The sequence below is a fragment of the Poecilia mexicana genome, unplaced genomic scaffold (assembly GCF_051168715.1).
Source record: "Poecilia mexicana isolate PSO_F unplaced genomic scaffold, ASM5116871v1 scaffold_6, whole genome shotgun sequence".
NCBI classification, from domain to species: domain Eukaryota; kingdom Metazoa; phylum Chordata; class Actinopteri; order Cyprinodontiformes; family Poeciliidae; genus Poecilia; species Poecilia mexicana.
The window spans coordinates 20842355-20860864 of NW_028263375.1; the positions used below are offsets into that span (position 1 = coordinate 20842355).

At 38.3% G+C, this 18510-nt stretch overlaps 1 protein-coding gene across 2 annotated transcripts in view; it reads right to left on the reverse strand.

Annotated features, from left to right (window-relative positions):
* The window catches only part of necab2 (N-terminal EF-hand calcium binding protein 2), a 79784-nt gene extending 63314 nt beyond the window's left edge, over positions 1-16470 (reverse strand). Inside the window, exons 1-3 of one of the 2 annotated variants that reach the window (XM_088006392.1) lie at positions 14089-16470; positions 11968-12076; positions 7819-7916 (exon numbers count right to left, since the gene is read on the reverse strand). In XM_088006392.1, the coding sequence (XP_087862518.1) occupies positions 7819-7899 (81 nt within the window). In that variant the 5' untranslated portion in view covers positions 7900-7916; positions 11968-12076; positions 14089-16470. The remainder of the gene's footprint in view (positions 1-7818; positions 7917-11967; positions 12077-14088) is intronic. The other variant, XM_088006391.1, reaches the window with a different exon arrangement.
* Positions 16471-18510: the final 2040 nt, after the last annotated feature.

An 18510-nucleotide genomic window follows, 5' to 3' on the forward strand; every position in this document is an offset into this window, starting at 1 on the left:
CGGCTCACCATATTCTCTTTAGAACAACCACTCGCAAATCATTTTTTCACTTTACAGACAAAACGGCCAGCGAAGCTCCTCACTTTAGTACTTCTTTCTCTTATTTACTACACAATCAGTGTTGGGGGGGGTGTTGCTGACACTCGGAGAACTCAGGGTGTAAATCCAATTTTAGAAACAAGTGATAACTTCCCAGGTGTGATCGCTGCTGGCAGCTCGGTTTCCATCCACATTACACAAGAAGGAAGATGTTCCCATGAAATGTGAAGCGGTGTGCAGCTGTCGAGTGAAGTCAAGTGATGTAACACTTGTGGGCTGAGTGATGAAATGAAACCGTGCAATTGGTCTCAATGACAAAGCAACCAAGACATGATGGCAGCCGTGAGAAAGATGCCAACCCCCAGTGACGTCCTTCACCTCTCAGTTGCCATTTCTGACCATTATTCCTCCTCCAACTGCTTCTATATTCTTCTTTTGTCATCCCTCTCTTCCCATCACTCCATCCTGACACAGACTCTACACTTTGTTTCTCACCTCCACTGACCTTTTTTTTTTAACCGCTTAAGCCATTATATTTCCCTTGTTCTTCTAATTCTTACTTTTTTATCCAACATAACATAAAGAATATTATAAACATTATAAACAGGCTCAGTGTTTTGCAAGAGCATGCTCTATCTCAACTCAAACAACAAAACCGTTCACCGCTACAACATGAAATAACTTAGTTTACCGTTTATAAAGGTTTAGTCAACTGAAAAGGTATCAAGTGTTTAATTACAATCAGGTTTATATCTCTCAGGTCAACATTAATCATACATACTACATGTGGCTGAATTTTTACTATAACTGCTATCATCACAAATTCTCCCTGTGTTGAAGTAGAAAGCAAAAACTTTTTTCTTTCTTTTTTTTTTTTTTACAAATGTTCTTAACCCCTTAAACTTTAAGTATCTTTTTGAAATATCTGCTCAAAATGACATCTAAAATGAATTTTGTATAGTTCGGGAACTAGAAAGGTTATTTTTAATGAGTCTAGTATTAAAATAAAAGTATCAATCAAGAGAATACAGCAATATTATTAATAACAATGACTATTGTAATAAAAAGGGTCAAAGTATCAGTCTGTGTGCTTCATGGCTTTCAATTCTCCAGTCAGAAGTTGTAAACAACACAGTTTCAGGAGTCCATTGATTAATTTGGATGATTTTGACATCCATCAAACCAACAGAACCAGTAAAAAAAATGGAGGTGTTCACAAAAATCACATGGCCATCATAATTGATCAATCACAGTGAGAAAAACTGACTGAGTTTGAGCTGCTTTGTAAGGAAAAATGGGCAAGAAATCCAGTTTTGAAATGAGCAAAATCAGAAGGAAATTACTTACAGGTAAGCTAGTGGCCTAAGGTGATTACATTATACTTGTTAGAGTGTATTTTGTAACAAATGTTAAAAACCATGTATATTGTGTTTTAGCACATCAAATAAATTCTCCAAAAAATGCAAGGTGGTTCATATGTAAGTAGATTTGGATAAGTTTAATGAGCATGAATGCCCTTGAGACAATATTCAAAACAAATTTATGAATTCATATAAATAACTGATAACTGCTAAGCAAATGTGACATAAAAATCATATCAAATGCAAGCCGTGGCTTTTCAGAACGGAAGAATAGAATAATCCTTAACTTTTATCCTTCAGTGGAGAAATTCTGTGCATAGGGATCAAATGGCAAATGGAAAGGATTCATAACACAGCAGCCAAGAAAAATGGCTGCACAAAGTGTGCTTTAGTGAATTTGTACAAAAATAGGCAATTTACAAAAATATTAACACCAGAGCAACCAAGAACAAGAATGTAAAAACAGCTCATTGTGTTTGTTTGGAGCAGAGAGCCCACTAGACTAAATAATTTAATGATTTCTCCAACTCTTGTCATACCCCGCGCGCACATCTTCTCTTCTTCTCCGAGACTCCTTTCTCTCCTGCTGCCCTCTTTCATCTCCCTGATCTCCTCCATCAATCTTCCACAGCTCATTCCTTACAGACGCTATTGTGTACCGACCGAAATACCCCCTGCACATCCACGATCCTCTTCAGTTTAATCCTCAGGAAGAAAAAGGAGGATGATGCGGAGGAGTCTGCCATGGTTTGTGGTCAAGAGAACGCAATGACACACAGATAAAAGAAGGATGAGAGAAAAGATGGAGAAAAGGCAGGAGGAGTCAGAGAAAAGGGTCAAAGAGGCATAAGTCTATTTTTAAAGGATAGTTTAAGGAGGATTTTATTTGCGGAGAAAATGAGTTGTCACACTGTGAGAAAGCTCGCTCAGCACAGGTATAAAGAAAATAAAGTGTTAAAGAGAGAAGCTCATTAAAAGCAGCATTTATAAGGGACAAGACAGAACAGGAGACTTAATGAATTCTGCCTCTTTCCTTTTTGTTAGCTGCTTCACCTTTCACTGTCTAAAAACACACACAGCTCAGGGGGGGAGGAGGACGTTACTTATCTGTGGCGGCTGGAGAGCCAATTAAAACTTTTCTGTATCCACTTCTTACTCTGATTGTTCCGTAAAAGCTTTCACTACTGCAGAACAAGATAAACACTTCAAACAACAACGCTCCATCCCTGTGGATTACACATTGCTTCTCAGGGTAAGTCACTGAGAAAAGGATTCTGGGAATAATTAATCACCAGATGGGCTAAAATAATTTTTGGCAACTAATTTCTTCTGTTCGATCCCCATTTTTTTTTCCTCCTGAAGGTAGAAATCCTGTCCTTAAACTGAATGTGTCAGGAGCATAAAAAAAAAAAAAAAATCGAATCTGAGTGAGTCTGACGAAGAAAGAACAGTGGTGAACTGGGGTCAGGGTCACAGACTGATGTGGGGAGTGAAGGCTGGCCTGTGTGGACAGTTGAACAGCAGAGCCACTGTAGCTCAAATTACTAAAACAGCTGATGCAAGTTTGGACAACTGGTCATACTAGTGGTCAGTGATACCTTTGGCAATGTGAGTAGGTGCCCAATCCTGCTGGAAAATTAAATAATTTCGTCCATAAAACTTTCCCACAGATACAAGCATGAAGAGTTTCACAAAACAGAGAACCAACACTAGTCTGGTAAAAACAGCCCGTTGTCCTACACTTTGCTTTGCACAGGGGGTCTGGTCTGGCTTCACGGCTATTGAGAAACGATTTCATCCCGTTAGTCTGGACTCTGTTGAGGTTTTGAATTTTACCCAACTGGTAACATTTATCTGCGGTGTATAAAATGAGCCAGTCTGACGCTATGAAGCTTACCAGAAATTGCCTGCGCTTGTAAACAACCATCTTCCACTGCAAAGAGAGAAATGCCGATCTGAACGAGGCGGCTGATAATTCAAATCGCTTCCAAATTCAGTATTCCAACACAGACTGAACGGCTTCATTCACTTCCAGACTACAATTCTAAAACAGCACAAAAAAAAGTCAACTCCACAACTACTTCTTCTGTTTGCTGACTGGTCTGGTTGAAATTCTGCTGGACGAATCAAAGTCAGTGGGAGAAAGCCCAGACTTAGCTGTGAAGCACGATTTGAATCAAGCGGATTTACACCCAATGGCCAGATTAAACTGACAGCAGCAGACGACATTAAAAATCACTGGATCTCAGACAACTTGGATTCTGTGAATAATAAGAAACATTTACAAGTCATGTTAGCAGCCAACAGAACTAAATGACAAAAAGAAAATGTAAAACAAGCAGCTTCCAGCTGTTGAATATATGATATTGCCATTTCAGACCTTTTCCTCATTGTGTATTGGACCTTCGTTACTGCTGAGCTGCTGTTTGACGTAATAAATGTTTTAGTTTAATTGCTTTATGATTGGATTATATGTAAAATGTCAAGACAGTTGAAAAGCATCGACACCTGACAGTTAAATGAATTAACCCTATATTATCTAAATGGAAATATCAGATCTGCATGAGTTATTTGTGAACTGGTTTCACCTTCTGCAGGAAGAATGGGAGCTTGATGAGTGATTTTGATCCATACAACATCAATATCCCTCTGGACTCCGGCATTGGGCCCAACTCCATCCATAACAGCTGCCGATCTCAGCTCTTTCCTGTGTCCATGATTTATTCCTTTTCTGTGTTAATTAATGGTTTAGAGGACTTTAGAGGCACTGCAGTTCATTGCTATGCCATGATTTATTCCTGGACCTGCATTTTATACATCCCATTTTTCACTACAAAGACTTGTCAGGGTTTTTTTTTCCTTTCTTTTTTACAGTGTAACTTTGCCAACACTGTTGTCACATAAATTTCGGCAGAATGGTCCACAGGTTCGTTCTCATTTCCAACCCACCCATGGGTGCCAGTCCACTGCTTTACAGAGGAAGAAAACTCTTTTGTGCAATGCAGCGGACGACTACCGAGTGCAACTTCTGTCTCCCCATCTCACTCACTTTTCCTTTCTCTCTGTATTTATTCAGGTGGATGTGGAGGTAATCAATTCTCACTGGGCTCTAAAACGAGCTCGGTTCATGCTGCAGCTTTCTGCTCAAACTAATAAAACGCTTCGGCTTCTGGCTCCACCTTTACCGTCGCCTTTTGGCTACCTCAAGTTTAAAGATTTTCTGGAGAGTTTTCAGAGTGAAAAACAGACAAAAAGAACTAAAACAAAACCTCTGAAAGCAAATAAACTGACTTGAGGTTTTTATATCGTCAATTCTGTTAATTATAAATTTGTAAGCTTTACACAGGCAAAAAATGAAGATGAAAGACAGCTGCTGTTTATACAGAAGCTAAATTTGAAACACATGCAGCCATTACAACCATTTCAGAGACTTAAAACCTTTCATCCCCATTTGTGCAGCTCTCAGATGGCTCACTCAGGCCTTTTCCAGAGGAGCCGATAAGCCCCAGCTGCCCATTAGAAACCAGAGCTGGCTAAGCATGAAACATTTAGTGTTTCTTCAGAGATAAGAAGGGAGAATCTGAATGCAAGAGACTAAAAAAAAAAAAAAAAAAGGGGTGGGCATTTAAGCTGCGTCGCTTGGCAAAGTGCAGAAGGTGAATACGTCGCTCTTTGCTCTGTTGTTCAGTAATTATTTAGGTACTTGAACTTTTTCATAACACCGACAATAAGAAAACCACTGAAATCTGAAGTGAACAAGTTAAATGGCAATGTCCTTATTCTAAAACCTCCATGATGTTGAAGCTGTGCTGCTTTCAGGGCAGCGGGACACATTAAAAAAAATAATTAGCATGAGTTTAAAACAAGAAAAATGTAGTTTTTACTGGAAATTCTTCAGTAAACAAGGTGCCTTTCCATTTGTTTACAAAGAAGAACCATAGTGTGAATCAAAGCTCAAAGGGCAAACCAATAGATCAGTTTTTACAGTGCTCTGTGTTTACCGAGTTCACATTAACAGACTGCAGCACTGAAAATGTATTTCAATTTATTGACAGAGCATCAAGCTAAGAGAAAAAAATAATGTCAGTCCTGTCACAAATTACAACTGTGAGGGTTCAGACCCTCTGCTTACAGAACAACAGGCTGTTTTTTTTTTTTTTTTTAACCAAGCTTGTGCTTTTCTATTCAGGCAGTAAGTTCAGACTCATGTGAACAGAGCACCCTTTCTATATTTGCTGGCCTGAGGTAAAAAGTTGACCCCATAAAGCAATCCCCAAGCACACAGTTTCAGTGGATCATAAAAAGAAAATAAGTAAAAGTTATTTAAGAAAACCAACAGATTGCCTGAAATATTTTCGTCAAATGGACGACCATCTGCCTCAACCGTCTGGTGGTTGAGAGGATAGAAAATACACCCCTCAAAAAAATAATTAAAAAATTATTATGCCAAGCTAAAACTAAGAATTTGCTGGACCAGACTGAAGTCCTGGCTTAGACAAGGTCTGGAGCTTGGCTAAATAGACCAATGACAACCTGAATGAGAAGATGTAAATTCATCTCCCTCACAGCCAGTGTCCAAGTTTCAGACCTTTCTCTGCTCAACTGAACTCAACTGAGTTCAACTGAAAGCCTGTGCTGCTGCACCGATGTAGAGTTAAAGCAAGAGGGAGAAAACCTGAATCCATTACTTCTAAATCTTCCGACTGTTTATTTTAGGCTGGTGAGTCATTGAGAAGGCACGCCAAGAGAAATGCATTTAAAAATGGTATCGTTAACTTAATCCATTAAGGCACTTTCCAGTCTGTTTGAACGCATCGTCACAACTTAACTCTGGCCAATTGGCATTGCATCTTGCTCAAATCAGCAGGTATAAATTCTTTATGACAATTTCATTCATTAAATATGAGTGGAGAACATAATGAGCCCTAACAAATAAAGACTCAAAGAAGGTTTTGGTAATATGACCAGTCTAGCTGGTCAAGGAGGAAAACTCCAATGTGTGTAGATAAACCATCTGCAGTTCCTCCATTACAGAATGCACCAAAACGAAATCAATCATTTACTGGCAGGAATGACAAATATGATGCAATGATGTGGCTGTGGGGAAAAAAAGAAGCCTCGTCTGCAATTCACTAACATGCCCATAATGAGACTCTGGGTACGAGAAGGAGATTGAGGGATGCATAGTACGAATGAGCTTCAGAAGAAGAAAAGAAAAGAGCCTGAGTGATACAGTAGAAGAACAAGACAGACACTGGACTGATAGATTAAACAAAGGGTGTTCATTAGAGAGAAACTAGGTGAGGGCTGTGTGTGAAAGGATCAGTGTGTCCGCCGTAGTGCGTCTGAGTGCTGCTGAGTGGCCTGCAGCTAAAAGACAGATAAAGACAGAGCTGCAGGATAGAGATATGCACACAAATACTCCACATGTGAATGAAGGAGGTGTGGCTGTGGAGCAGCTGCTATATTTAGCTTATTGGGGGAACACTGGGATGGCACATTGCTGCTCTCCAGCTGCTACTCACAAGCTAAACCACTGCAGCAGAAACTTGATGTGCCATTATTTCTACAGCAGCTTGAACAACGAGAGAATTAGATTCCAGCCAGAAAACACACATCGTTACTTTCACACTGTGGGAACGCGCTCTGTATGCATTACACTGTATGTGGTTGGAGCCGCCTATGGACGCGTCGCTTCTGCTCAGCCAGGCAAAGGTTGTCACGGACTCGAGTTTATTAGATGCAGAGGGAAATGTTAGTTTCTGCTGGAGGCATTTCAAATATCTGCAGTTGGACTCAAAGTAACAGAGAGAACATTGTTGTCTTTACTTTTAAACACAAAGACAATTCTGCTCAAAGGTCGACTGCAAGGTTGCGTCTTAAATTGCCCATTATCCCTGCGTGACACGTTTGTGCAACAATTTCAAATCATAATTTTCACAAATGTGGTATGCACATGTTTTGTGCTTTGCGCAAATTGTGTTAGAAATTCAGAGGCAAAAATAAAATCAGTATTTGAAACATCACAAGGTTAGATGAATATAAAGAGTAAGATTAGAGTTGCATTTTTTTCACATCACAAAATAAAACTATATTAAATGAGCATATTAAATCAATATACGTCCAAGATTAACATTTTAAATTTCCAACTAATCTACTACAAAAACATCCAGATTTTAAATCTTTGCTAGGCCTGCACAATATATTGCAAATTTACCGTTAGTGCAATATTGCATATGCATATCGTGAAAAACTGCCTCACTATGAGCTAATTTATACCTGTACCATTTAATGGTTTGATGATATATAAAAGGTTTTAGGAGGTAAAGAGATTATACTGTGAAACTGTGTTATATGGAGTTCATGTGGAAAATATCAACCCTCAGATAAACAGATTCCAGTCATTCCTCATTCCTACCCTTTTGGTGAAATCCATTGCTCTGAGGATGGAAAGGTTCAGCGTTTCCAGTGAGGCCAGAACTCCTTCATAGTCTCCCATGTGCTTGGCAAAGTAGTCTGTTTTGCACAAACATTTACAAAGCATTTAGAGGAACACACACACACACACACACACACACACACACACACACGCACACACACACACACCACTCATCAGGGGCAATTTTAAGAATGAATTTTAAATGAAACGTTTGTTTGAAATATGAGAATATGCAGATTACTTACCACAGAGTTCCTTCGTGTCTACATTACTATGACAGCAAGCAGGAAGGTGAGGAAAGTGGGAAGAAAGGAAAGGATAAAGAAGAGCAGGGTCAGAAACAAAGGACAGGTTTTTATCATGCAGTCTTGCATAGATCTATAGAAAATAAAGAGTAGGAGTGGAAGGAGAGAAAATTCAAGAATGTCCTCATGGTAGTCTGAGATATACAGTCATAACTCAGCTCAATGGGTGGAACCTGACTTGGCTGTAAATGTTTTGCTGCTGCAAACTAGAATTTCTCCGAGTGACAGGAGGAGGATTGTGTGGCAAATCATCTCGCATAAGGATTGGTGTCTTTGTCCTGAATATCTCCATTTAAATTTGGGCTGAACGAGCTGCAAACCTCCACATCAATATAAAATCCAGAGAGCCATTCATCAATTCATCCATTCATCAATAATCCTACACAGTCATCCCTGGTGGGGTTCCCAGGGGCGCTGGTGCCTACCTCCAGAGGTCAGCAGGACAGAGGCAGGGTGGACAGGTCATTCCAGAGAGCACAAAATGCAATTTTTACACTCCTTGAAAAGGATACATTATTATTGAAATTGAGAGTTTCACATTTTCTCGTAGTTCATACTGTAAAAGATCAATCTTTTTTGCACAGCCATTACCACTGTAATTGACTATGTGGTTTGGCGAGATCTTTGGATTGATCTCATCTGAGCCGATCACAGTGAAGTCAACAGGAGAATTAAATTTGGCTTTTTAAAAAAAGATGTAAGCATCATGACAAAGTTTCTTTAAGGGGTCGTTGCTAGGCCCAGCTAGCTGCTGATGACCAGAAAGAACCGATTTAATTTCACTTTTCATTGATCAAAAAAAAGAAAAACCATCTGTAAATTACTGCACTGCAAAAGTATTAAAACGTCGGATCAGCATCAGAATATCAGAAGAAGGCTGCCTTTTATCTTCTTTCAGTTTAGTCTTATATCAGCAGTCACAGACTTTAAATAGGCCTTACATTTTAGCCGTTAAGATTTTCAGAAAAGTTTTAAATTATTTGTCAAGGCAGTCAAGTCATGTTCTAATGTGATGCCAACTTTTTCAGGGCTCCTTTAATGTAAAAAAATAAAATAAAATACAGACACAGAAAACAGAACCAATGTTGAAAAAATTAAATTATTTCAGACAAATAGCAGAATCATCCAGTGGCATTTACAAGAAAACTTTGGTGACCCAAAACTAACTTACCTGAGATTTCTAACATAAAATCTTCACCATGTGCAGACTGACTGATGTGCAATGAAGATCTGAGGGCAGAAAGGACTGGAGGCAGGAGTGAGTGACGCATGGAGAAGAGGAGGAGGAGGATAATACGGGGAATGCAGTGTCGGACAGAGTGACAGCAGAATGAAAGCTCCAAAAGGATGACAGAAACAGAGACAGGAAGCTCTGAGAATGGATTGAAAAGGTGATCAAGTTGAAGGGTGGTGGGAGGAAAACGAGTGTGGTGCGAGTATCGCTCAGTCTCTGCCTGCTTCGTCCCTCTTCCTCCATCCATCAACTTCCTGCTTCAAACGGGAAACAAAATCCTGGCTTCTGCTTCCACTCAGCTCAATCAATAACCTTATCTGTAGCTACATGACACTACTTTCGAACTTCTCGGCCCTGCATCCACTGTGGCGAGAAGGCTTATGAAGTGAGACCATCTCCAAGAGGCTGGATGACCAACATCCATAGGTGATGGCAGCAATCACATGGTCCACTTACTGCACAGATTTAAAGATGGATAAGATCTGTCAGAAGGCCAAGCCTGCAGGAGGATTTATAAACGGGACCGGCTTCAGCCCTTCAACAATGCTAACAGGTCAGCTTTTGTTCTGCTTGGTTTCATTTTATTCGAAGCTCTGCAGGATCTTGAGCTCGTGTAAATTAACAGTCAGGTTTCTGATTATTCAGATCTCACTGTGTCAGCACACCTCTCCTGACTGGAGGATGGATGAGCTGATTATAAAGGGTCAATGAACTGATTTAATGAGAGTCAATTAAATCAAAAAATGTACAAGGGAGGTTAATGTGTTGGAGGATGGAATAATGAAGGCAAAGAAGACAGAATGAGAAAAGAAAGGCGAGGAGGAAACTGGATCGCTGAGGTTTTTACAACTCAACATATGAAAACTATAAAATACAAGTGGGTCTTAGAATTTCAGCAGATGTAAGCAAATGAGTTGTACATACGACGGGCTCCAAAATGCAAAGGTTGATCGAACCTTTGCGTTCACATTTCAACTCTAAGATTTCTCCTACGCTGTAGTGATTATTATTCAGATCAGTTAAAATCCACCGGATTGCATCGAGTTATTGACTTGCAGCATTCACTCCTCCTGGATGAGCATGTAGTGACAGTAGACAATCGCTTGCGTTTTGTCATCGACTTTACAGCAGTCCCTCATATTGAGTAAGCATCTAGTGACAGTGGACAGGAAAAACTTCCCTTTAACAGGAAGAAACCTCCAGCAGAACCAAAACCTGGCTCAGTACGTCCAATTAGTCAGTCTCAAACAGGCTGAGATGTGGGCTTTGAGCCATTGCAACACATTGGGTCTTTTCTTTAATAGGCTTTTTGTTGTCTACTTGGTGCTGCGTTAGGGATAATCATCCTGTAAATGACCAAGTTTGACCCAAGTTTCAATATCTGATAAGAGACTAGAGGAACACACCACTGTGACTTAAAGCTGAACTGTAATGTTTGTTTCAATATTATCTCTTATTTTAACTAAACATCACATTTACCAAAAATAACTACTTTGATTATTATATAGCTTAGTATATGATAAGCTATGCCATTGCTCCAGAACTTTTGTTATTCACTCTGACACAGCTTTGCAAACCAAACTCGTTGTGCCTCAAACTCTTCCGAAAAAGTCATACTTTACTTTTTCTAATTTTCCAGTAACAAACTTTAACATCTGACAGGCTCACAAAGCCCTGTTGAGTCTAACATAAAACTTGTGGGCTTTACTCCAGTTTCTTTGAGCATTGTGCGGTATGTTGGGCAGAGGGTCTTAAATAGTTTTCACATGTGAAAAAGGCCTTATAAACCTCTCCAGATTTACTGGCAGCAACGTACTGATGTCTTCACACCTCGGTATTGTGTTAATACACACTGCTAGTGCTAGAGCAACAAACTGCCAAAACTGTCTATAATAATTAAAGCATCATTTTGGACTAAACAAAGCAAGATGTTAGTTGCACCTTTTAACACACAAGTAAATGCTGTGCTGACAAGCTGGGTCTTTGATGTTATGATGAAAGTGAGTTTAATGTGTTTGATTAAAAGAAAATTATACTTTCATTAAAAATAATGGAAGCTGTGCAAACCAACCCATGTGGTTTAGCAGCTCAATGTGTTCCAGTTTTAGACTTGTAATCCTAAAACTGATTAACAAACGTGCGACTGAGCATTGCTCATTTAGTCATGTTTTTTTCCAGCCAAATAACCTCAGAAAATTTCTAAATGTTCATCTTTGCACCACATGAAACCTGGTTTGAATTTGTTCACAGGTCTCAAGACATATTCAATATCTTTCTAACTAGAAAGATATTGTCCAGATTATTTAAAGTTTTTTTATTTTTTTTATTTTAAATCTTTTACATTTTACTCCACATCCTTACCCTCACCCACTTGCCTAAACATGCAACTCAATTGGCAAACTGAAGCTGCAGAGCAGAAAAACAACTTTGTGCACATACCCTTTGGTTTCAAATTCGCCTGTAATTTGTTGTCAACACGCAAAGTCATGGTGCAGTGAGCACACAAACATGCACATATTTCTAAATGTTCTGTATGTGGCATAACTTCATGCAGCCGTGCATGCTTCATGTTCATGTATGCACGCTAACCTGGTGTTATCAGAGTCGATGGTGTGAAACAGTTTCTCCAGCTCCTCCTCGTTCAACGTGCCATCAGAGAAGAAAGCCTGGAACTCATCCAGAGACAGCTTCCCATCGTCTGCAGGAGAAACGGAAAACAAAATCGCTTTTAAATTGTCTGGAGAAAGAAGATCTTACAGATTTAATAGTTGTTAGTTTTATGACAGATTGGCACATTTTAAGAATTCCTTGCCAGTTTTTTGCAGTCGCGTGCCGCATTTATAACTTTTCTACCTTCATTTTTATATGAAATGTATTCCAGTGCATGAAAACTGAATAATCAGTTTCATGTTAAGACATATAGCAGTTAATTCCCAAGAAGTTATGCAAATATATAGTACATATGGAAAGTATTTGCAGTGCTTCTCTTTGTCCCCAATTTGTTATGTTACAGCCTTATTCCAAATTGTATTGAATTAATCCCCGTCCTCAAAATTCTACACACAAATACCCAACTAAGACAATGTGGAGAAAGGTTTTTGAATGTTTATCAAATTTATTCAAAACAGAAAACCAAAAATCACATTTACATATTCAATGAAGTTCAAATTTGAACAGTTTTCACTGATCGTCCTTTAGATGTTTCTACGGCTTTAATGGAGTCCATTTGCTGTAAAGTCATTTGATTAGACTTAATTTGGAAATGCATACAATGGTCTAGTGGTCTTAGTAGTTGACATAACTACAAAAACCTTCGTTCTCAGTATTTGCTTGTGACATTGAGGAGAGAAATTAGTTTAAAAAATCTGAATAAGGCTTTAATTACTTTCCAGATGCAGTGTACAGTAAAACTTGACCACATTTTCTTGTAGCTTCAGTTTTCTTTAAAGCTTCCCACCGTAGTCAAAAATAGATTTGTGTTTTGTTTGTTTTTTCCGTATTGAAGGATAAATATTAAAAATGTGGAATGGCTGCTGCTTCAGCCTCTGAAAGTGTTGCCTCTTTTATTAAGTCCCAGGGTTCATCTCTCTTCTGATCAGCAGGAGAAGTTTTCTCTAGCTGAATATATAAACCAAAATCAATACACTTTTCCATTGACCTATCGACTGTCAGGTATTGATCTTTTACCTGCTGTATTAGTTTCACACTCTTTCCAAATTGTAACAAAAAAACATTGAAAACTTCCATATTTCAGCTTTTTCATATGCATTTTCAAATTTAGACTTTTAAAATATCTATTTTTATGATCATGCATCCCTCACAGTCGGTCTGAGCTGCAGTAGGATTGCTCCATTGTCTCCTCCCGTCTGCCTCTTCCTGATCAGGAAACATTACTTAATGTCTGATCCCTTCATGCAACATCAGCTGATGGCAAGTTACATTATTTCATTAACTTGCCATCTGCTGCTCTGAACTTTCCTAGCTGACTGAGCTGAATCTTTCTAAGAAGATTATTCTTTTCAAGAAGAATCCTCGACCCTTCACCATTTTTACAATGCCTCAAAAGCAGTACAGCGTACATTATAGCTTAAAGCTATTTACATTTTATGGCTGGTAAAGTAGTTTCTGACCTTGCCCCCCCCCCAAAAAAAAACAGCAATGCAGAAAACAAAGATGCAGCAGGAGGGATTTGAAAGTAGTTAATATTGAAAAGGGATTCACAACGAGCCTGTGTGCAACAGCGCTGAAGTAATGTGTAGCCAAATGCTGTAATTTTTATATTTAAACTAATAATTCTTTCCCAAAATTGCAAAGTCTAAAATAATTGTTGATAACAAATTAGATTAAAATTAAAAAAATAAATAAATTATGACTATATTTGGCAATAATTTTAACTCTTTACTGTTCCATATCATATTTTCATAGATTTTTTTAACCTCTTTTTCTTTAACTTTCTATTTGTTTTTCATTGATAATTTATTTCTACTTTATATAGCTCTATTGATTAATGGATCTGTTGTTTTGTACTCTTCAATTATGTTAAACATTTTTAAGAAAATTCAGAAAAAAATATATACGTCTTCTGTTTTCTGATTTTAAAGTAATGACTGTCATGTTTACAGTGAAGGTGGAGTAGGACCCAAATGCAGAGCAGAATGGAGCAGCAGGTAGGAGGTGAAGGTTTAATGAAAAAATTCAATAAGAACTTACAAACCAGGAGATCACAGAGAGCAACAGGGTAGAAAATGAGACTCCAGCAAGGAGTGAGAGTAGGAGGTGTATAAATGCTAGGAGAGTGAATGATGCAACAACAGACTGGGGCTGATTAGCTAACGGGTTGCAGGTGTGAGGGAGGAGGAGACACAAAACTTTAAACTCTTAAATAAATTCTAAATGACACTAAATAATAAACATAAACTAAAATAACCAGACTGAACAGAAACAAGGCTGATATAATCAAAGAAAAAGAAACTAAGGAATGCAAATTAACAAAACTACAAAGTAAGAAAAATTCAAAACAATCCAGAGTCAATTGAAAATTGAAGACATAAATTAAAGATATAATTTAGTCAGCCCCAGTCCATTAAGTATTTGACAACTTCCTTAACCTGTGCCTTTGCTTTTTGAATTTAGTTTTTAAGTTATGGCAGCTATGCAGCATGTCATTATCTACATGCGTCAGCTATCCTGTTGGCCTGTCTGCCTCTCCATCATACAAAGCTTGATATCAAATATTAATTTACTCTGCCATCATAGTTCAGTGTGGTTAACTGGGTGCAGCTCTGGAACTGCTGCAGAGCACAGAAACACCACGAGGGCTAGGGGACTGCAGCGTTTTCAAAGGACGGAGTTCATACGTGCTGCTCTTCAAGTCTGCCTCCTCTATTCCCCCTGCACTTTCTCAGTTGCACTTTTAAAACTTGTTTTCACTGTGATCTTCAGTTTTGGCAAGCAAAACCCCTCCAGTTATCTGTCGTTAACGAAAAGCAGTGTAACCTCGTTACTATGTGACAACAAAACTAAAGCTGATACCAGAAATGCAAAGATATATGCAATAAAATAAAATTAAAAAAAAAATCACATTTACCTCTGAGCTAATACTAGAGGAAAACTGATTCCAGGTCAGACTGTACTAAAAATAAACTGATTGTAGTTTCAGGGAGGTTCTTTTAGGTCCTTCGACTTTTCTTCTCTCTCAAAATCACAACTCTCTTCATCTTTCCTCATTCTATTCTTTCATCTTATTTCAGATACAAGCATAAACTACAACACAGCAGAGTATTTCTCTAAAATGTTGTGGCATGCTTAATAAGACTAAAACAATCAGTTTTCTTTTAGTGTGCTCAGAGTAACCTTTAAATGACAGAAGGCGTGACTTCTGAAATGTCACTTCTTGGTTCCACAGCATCACGCCTACTGTGACTGTCCAGCTGATGTCCACCATGTTTTCACATTCTGAGCCATGAAAAAAAAGAAAAAAACTGATGTTTAATGCAGCTATGACCCATTTTTGAGCCCCACTTTCCTCTATCAACACACCACGCTAACCTCATTTTACAAAAGCATAACACACTCCTCAATTACATGTCTAACAAAACCTACATCTTCCCTGATTCCTGACCCACTTTCTTACCATTTTCAAGCTCTTTTTGTCAAAGCAGCCGTACACAAATGTAATGAGCAACTTCCGTGTTCTCTGTTGGGAGTTTCTCTTTTTGTATTCTCCTAATAGGACAGCCAGGCTTCAAAGGGCTACTGCTGAGCAACATCCATGGATAATTTCTGCAGCTTCCTCTCCTCCACGTCCTGGTGCTGCAGCCAGCATTCAGCCACGCAAACCCCACCATAAATAATGTACAACTCAGATAAGCACTCTGCTCAGAAATCACGCAAGTCACCACCATCAGAGGAGGTGATGCAATAGTATCCTGCCTCCAGCGAATGAGACTCTGCAGACTGGCATCGTTTGCTGAAACGATCTTTATTTTTATTGTCCAAAAAGGTCCATCAGGGGAAATGGTTTTAATGCAAAGGGAAAAGACACGCTCACACAAATGTGCCATAAAGCAGCAGGGAGGAGGCGAGATGCAGTGCAGGCGAAGCTGCGGCTACTGAGGGTCTTTGATATCAATCTGCTGATTACTTACTTCTCAGCTGCAAAAATCACCACGTGTTTTGATGCTACAATCAATTGTTACCGTAAAGATTTCTGTCAAATTTGCTTTTTACACAAAGGCAAGTGCAGACATTTACCAGAGCAACTAATTTCTGGTAGCATGAGAGTTTAAGGTGATGCCTGCCATTTTTAAAACAAAGACTAACTTGGAAAAAAAAAAAAAAAACCCAACAAGATCCCTTGATGAAGTGGCAAAGAATATATAGAAAGTCACTATTTATACAGAGAAAGAAAGGATCTGTTTTGGTGAAAAGACTCTGTAAAATAATGCAAATTGAAATAAACTAAAGCTCTGCTCTCCAAAGCAATACTAGTATGATGCATCAGCTTTAATATCTGCCTAACCCATGTTTATGTTCTTTAATTAGGCTGTCATGAAAGAAATGAAGGAGAACCTTTCCAACGCAGATTTAAATTCATTCTAAAGACATTCCAACAAAACATTAGTTTTAATTAGTCTGCAACCAGGTACACTGCAACATTTTTTGTTTGCTTTTATTTTAATGCTCTTCCTGAGAGATCATTTGTTTTGAGTTGCAAATTAAAGGTTGGACAGTTTAGAAAAATAAAAATATCACAAAATTCTGGCATTTTAATCTTCTGAAAACTAGGTGGGTATCAAACTGTGACTGACATGTAACGTTCTTCTGTTTTTGTCTTATTCACTTCTGCATACAACAGAAGTAATTAATTAGAAACATGTTATGACAAAAAACGGTATTGCGATGCTGATTTACGGAATGTAAATCAAACATGCATGTTAGCATATGCAAAATAAACAAGCACTCAAAGAAAAATGCTTGTAAAGAGCATGAAAAGTTGTTAGACTTGTTCAGTTTACTTGCATACACCCAACTCAAATCAAATCTTGTAATTTGTTCATTCGTTGAATTGCATTATGCAAATTGAGGCCCTTATTCTTTCTTTCATTTTTACCATCAGGTACATAAATACTCCACTTGTTTCATCAGGGGTCTTCAGTCTGAAAATGCCCCAAAATTAATCCCACCTAAGAACTTCTTTGTTAAGCCAATCACAGAAAAAGGCAGATCTGCATAACCTCACATCTGTGGAGGAGCAAATTGCAGGTGGTGGAAATGCCAGGAACGCACCTCATCATTACAAGGCTGCCTAATGGCACCGTATCAGTCCAGAAGAGGTTCAGGTTCGATTCATCTCTGTAAACATGAAATTATACGCTCTGCAAGAGGAGCTGATTTCATTCTTAATGCAGATTGTACCCTTTTTGGAGGTCAGAAGGTGTTATCCGTTTTCCTGAGGGAAAATTGTTCGAAAGAAAGAGAAAGTAAACTCGCTGCCAAGGCTTTTCACCCACAGTGAAATGCTTTTCTTCCACAGTGAAATGCTTTTCTTAATACCAAGGTGCTGTGAAACGATAATCTATTCTTTGGAAATACTGACTCTTCACAACAATGATGTAATTGCTATAAAAAAAACTGTTCTGCTGCAAATATAAAATTTTGGTTTCGGGCTTGTAAGTTTCAAAAGGACAAATGTACTTCCTTGTAGTTACTTGCTTCCCTTTGTCTTTTACATCATTATTTTGGGGGCGCTACATGATCAGTTGTCATGGCAACTCATCGGGGGAAACTGACCCTGTTTCCATGCTCAGAAAACAGCCATCACTTTCTCCATCTGTCATCAACTAACACATTTGTTGTACGTCTGCTTGTTTCTGAATATCTCGATCCCTCCACTTGTCTGACGAAAAATAATTATTTCCTGAAGGCATATGGGAGGGAAAAGTTGGAACACTTAGGCTTCTTTTTACATTAGCTGGATTAAGAAGACACTAAAACTGCACTCAGATATAGTTAATCTGGTCCTTGTTGACAAAAGAGTTAATTTGAAGCTCACATTAAATCACACCAACTCCCCTGACAGTCTAGTCACAGAAACAGCAGCATGAATGAGGAGAATGGAGAATATATAATTCATTAGGGGAAAAGAACAGCTTCCATATTTAGAAGTGGCACTGCAGAAAAAAGCGAGTGAAGTAAATTTATGTTGTTGAAGTCATGACACCTGCACAGAAAGCTGTCATGGTTTAACGAATCAAAATCAAACATTTATGAATAGTCGCTGAACAGTGGTTGATTCTTTCCTGTGAGTCTGGAAAATATGTAAAACTGGATAAATATGGCACCAGTTTTGAACTTTGATCTGATCTTACTTAGTAAAAAACAATAATTCAAATCAACATAGACAAATAACTTTAAGTGAATTAATAAAATATTAATAAAATAGATATGATTAAAGGCATGTTTTCTTTTTACCCATACAGAATATAAAACTACTTTCAGTTATTGTTTAGAATTTAATATTTAAATGCATTTAAATATTAATCACACACACACACACACACACACGCACACACACACACACACACACACACCCACACACACGCACACACACACGCGCGCGCGCACACACAC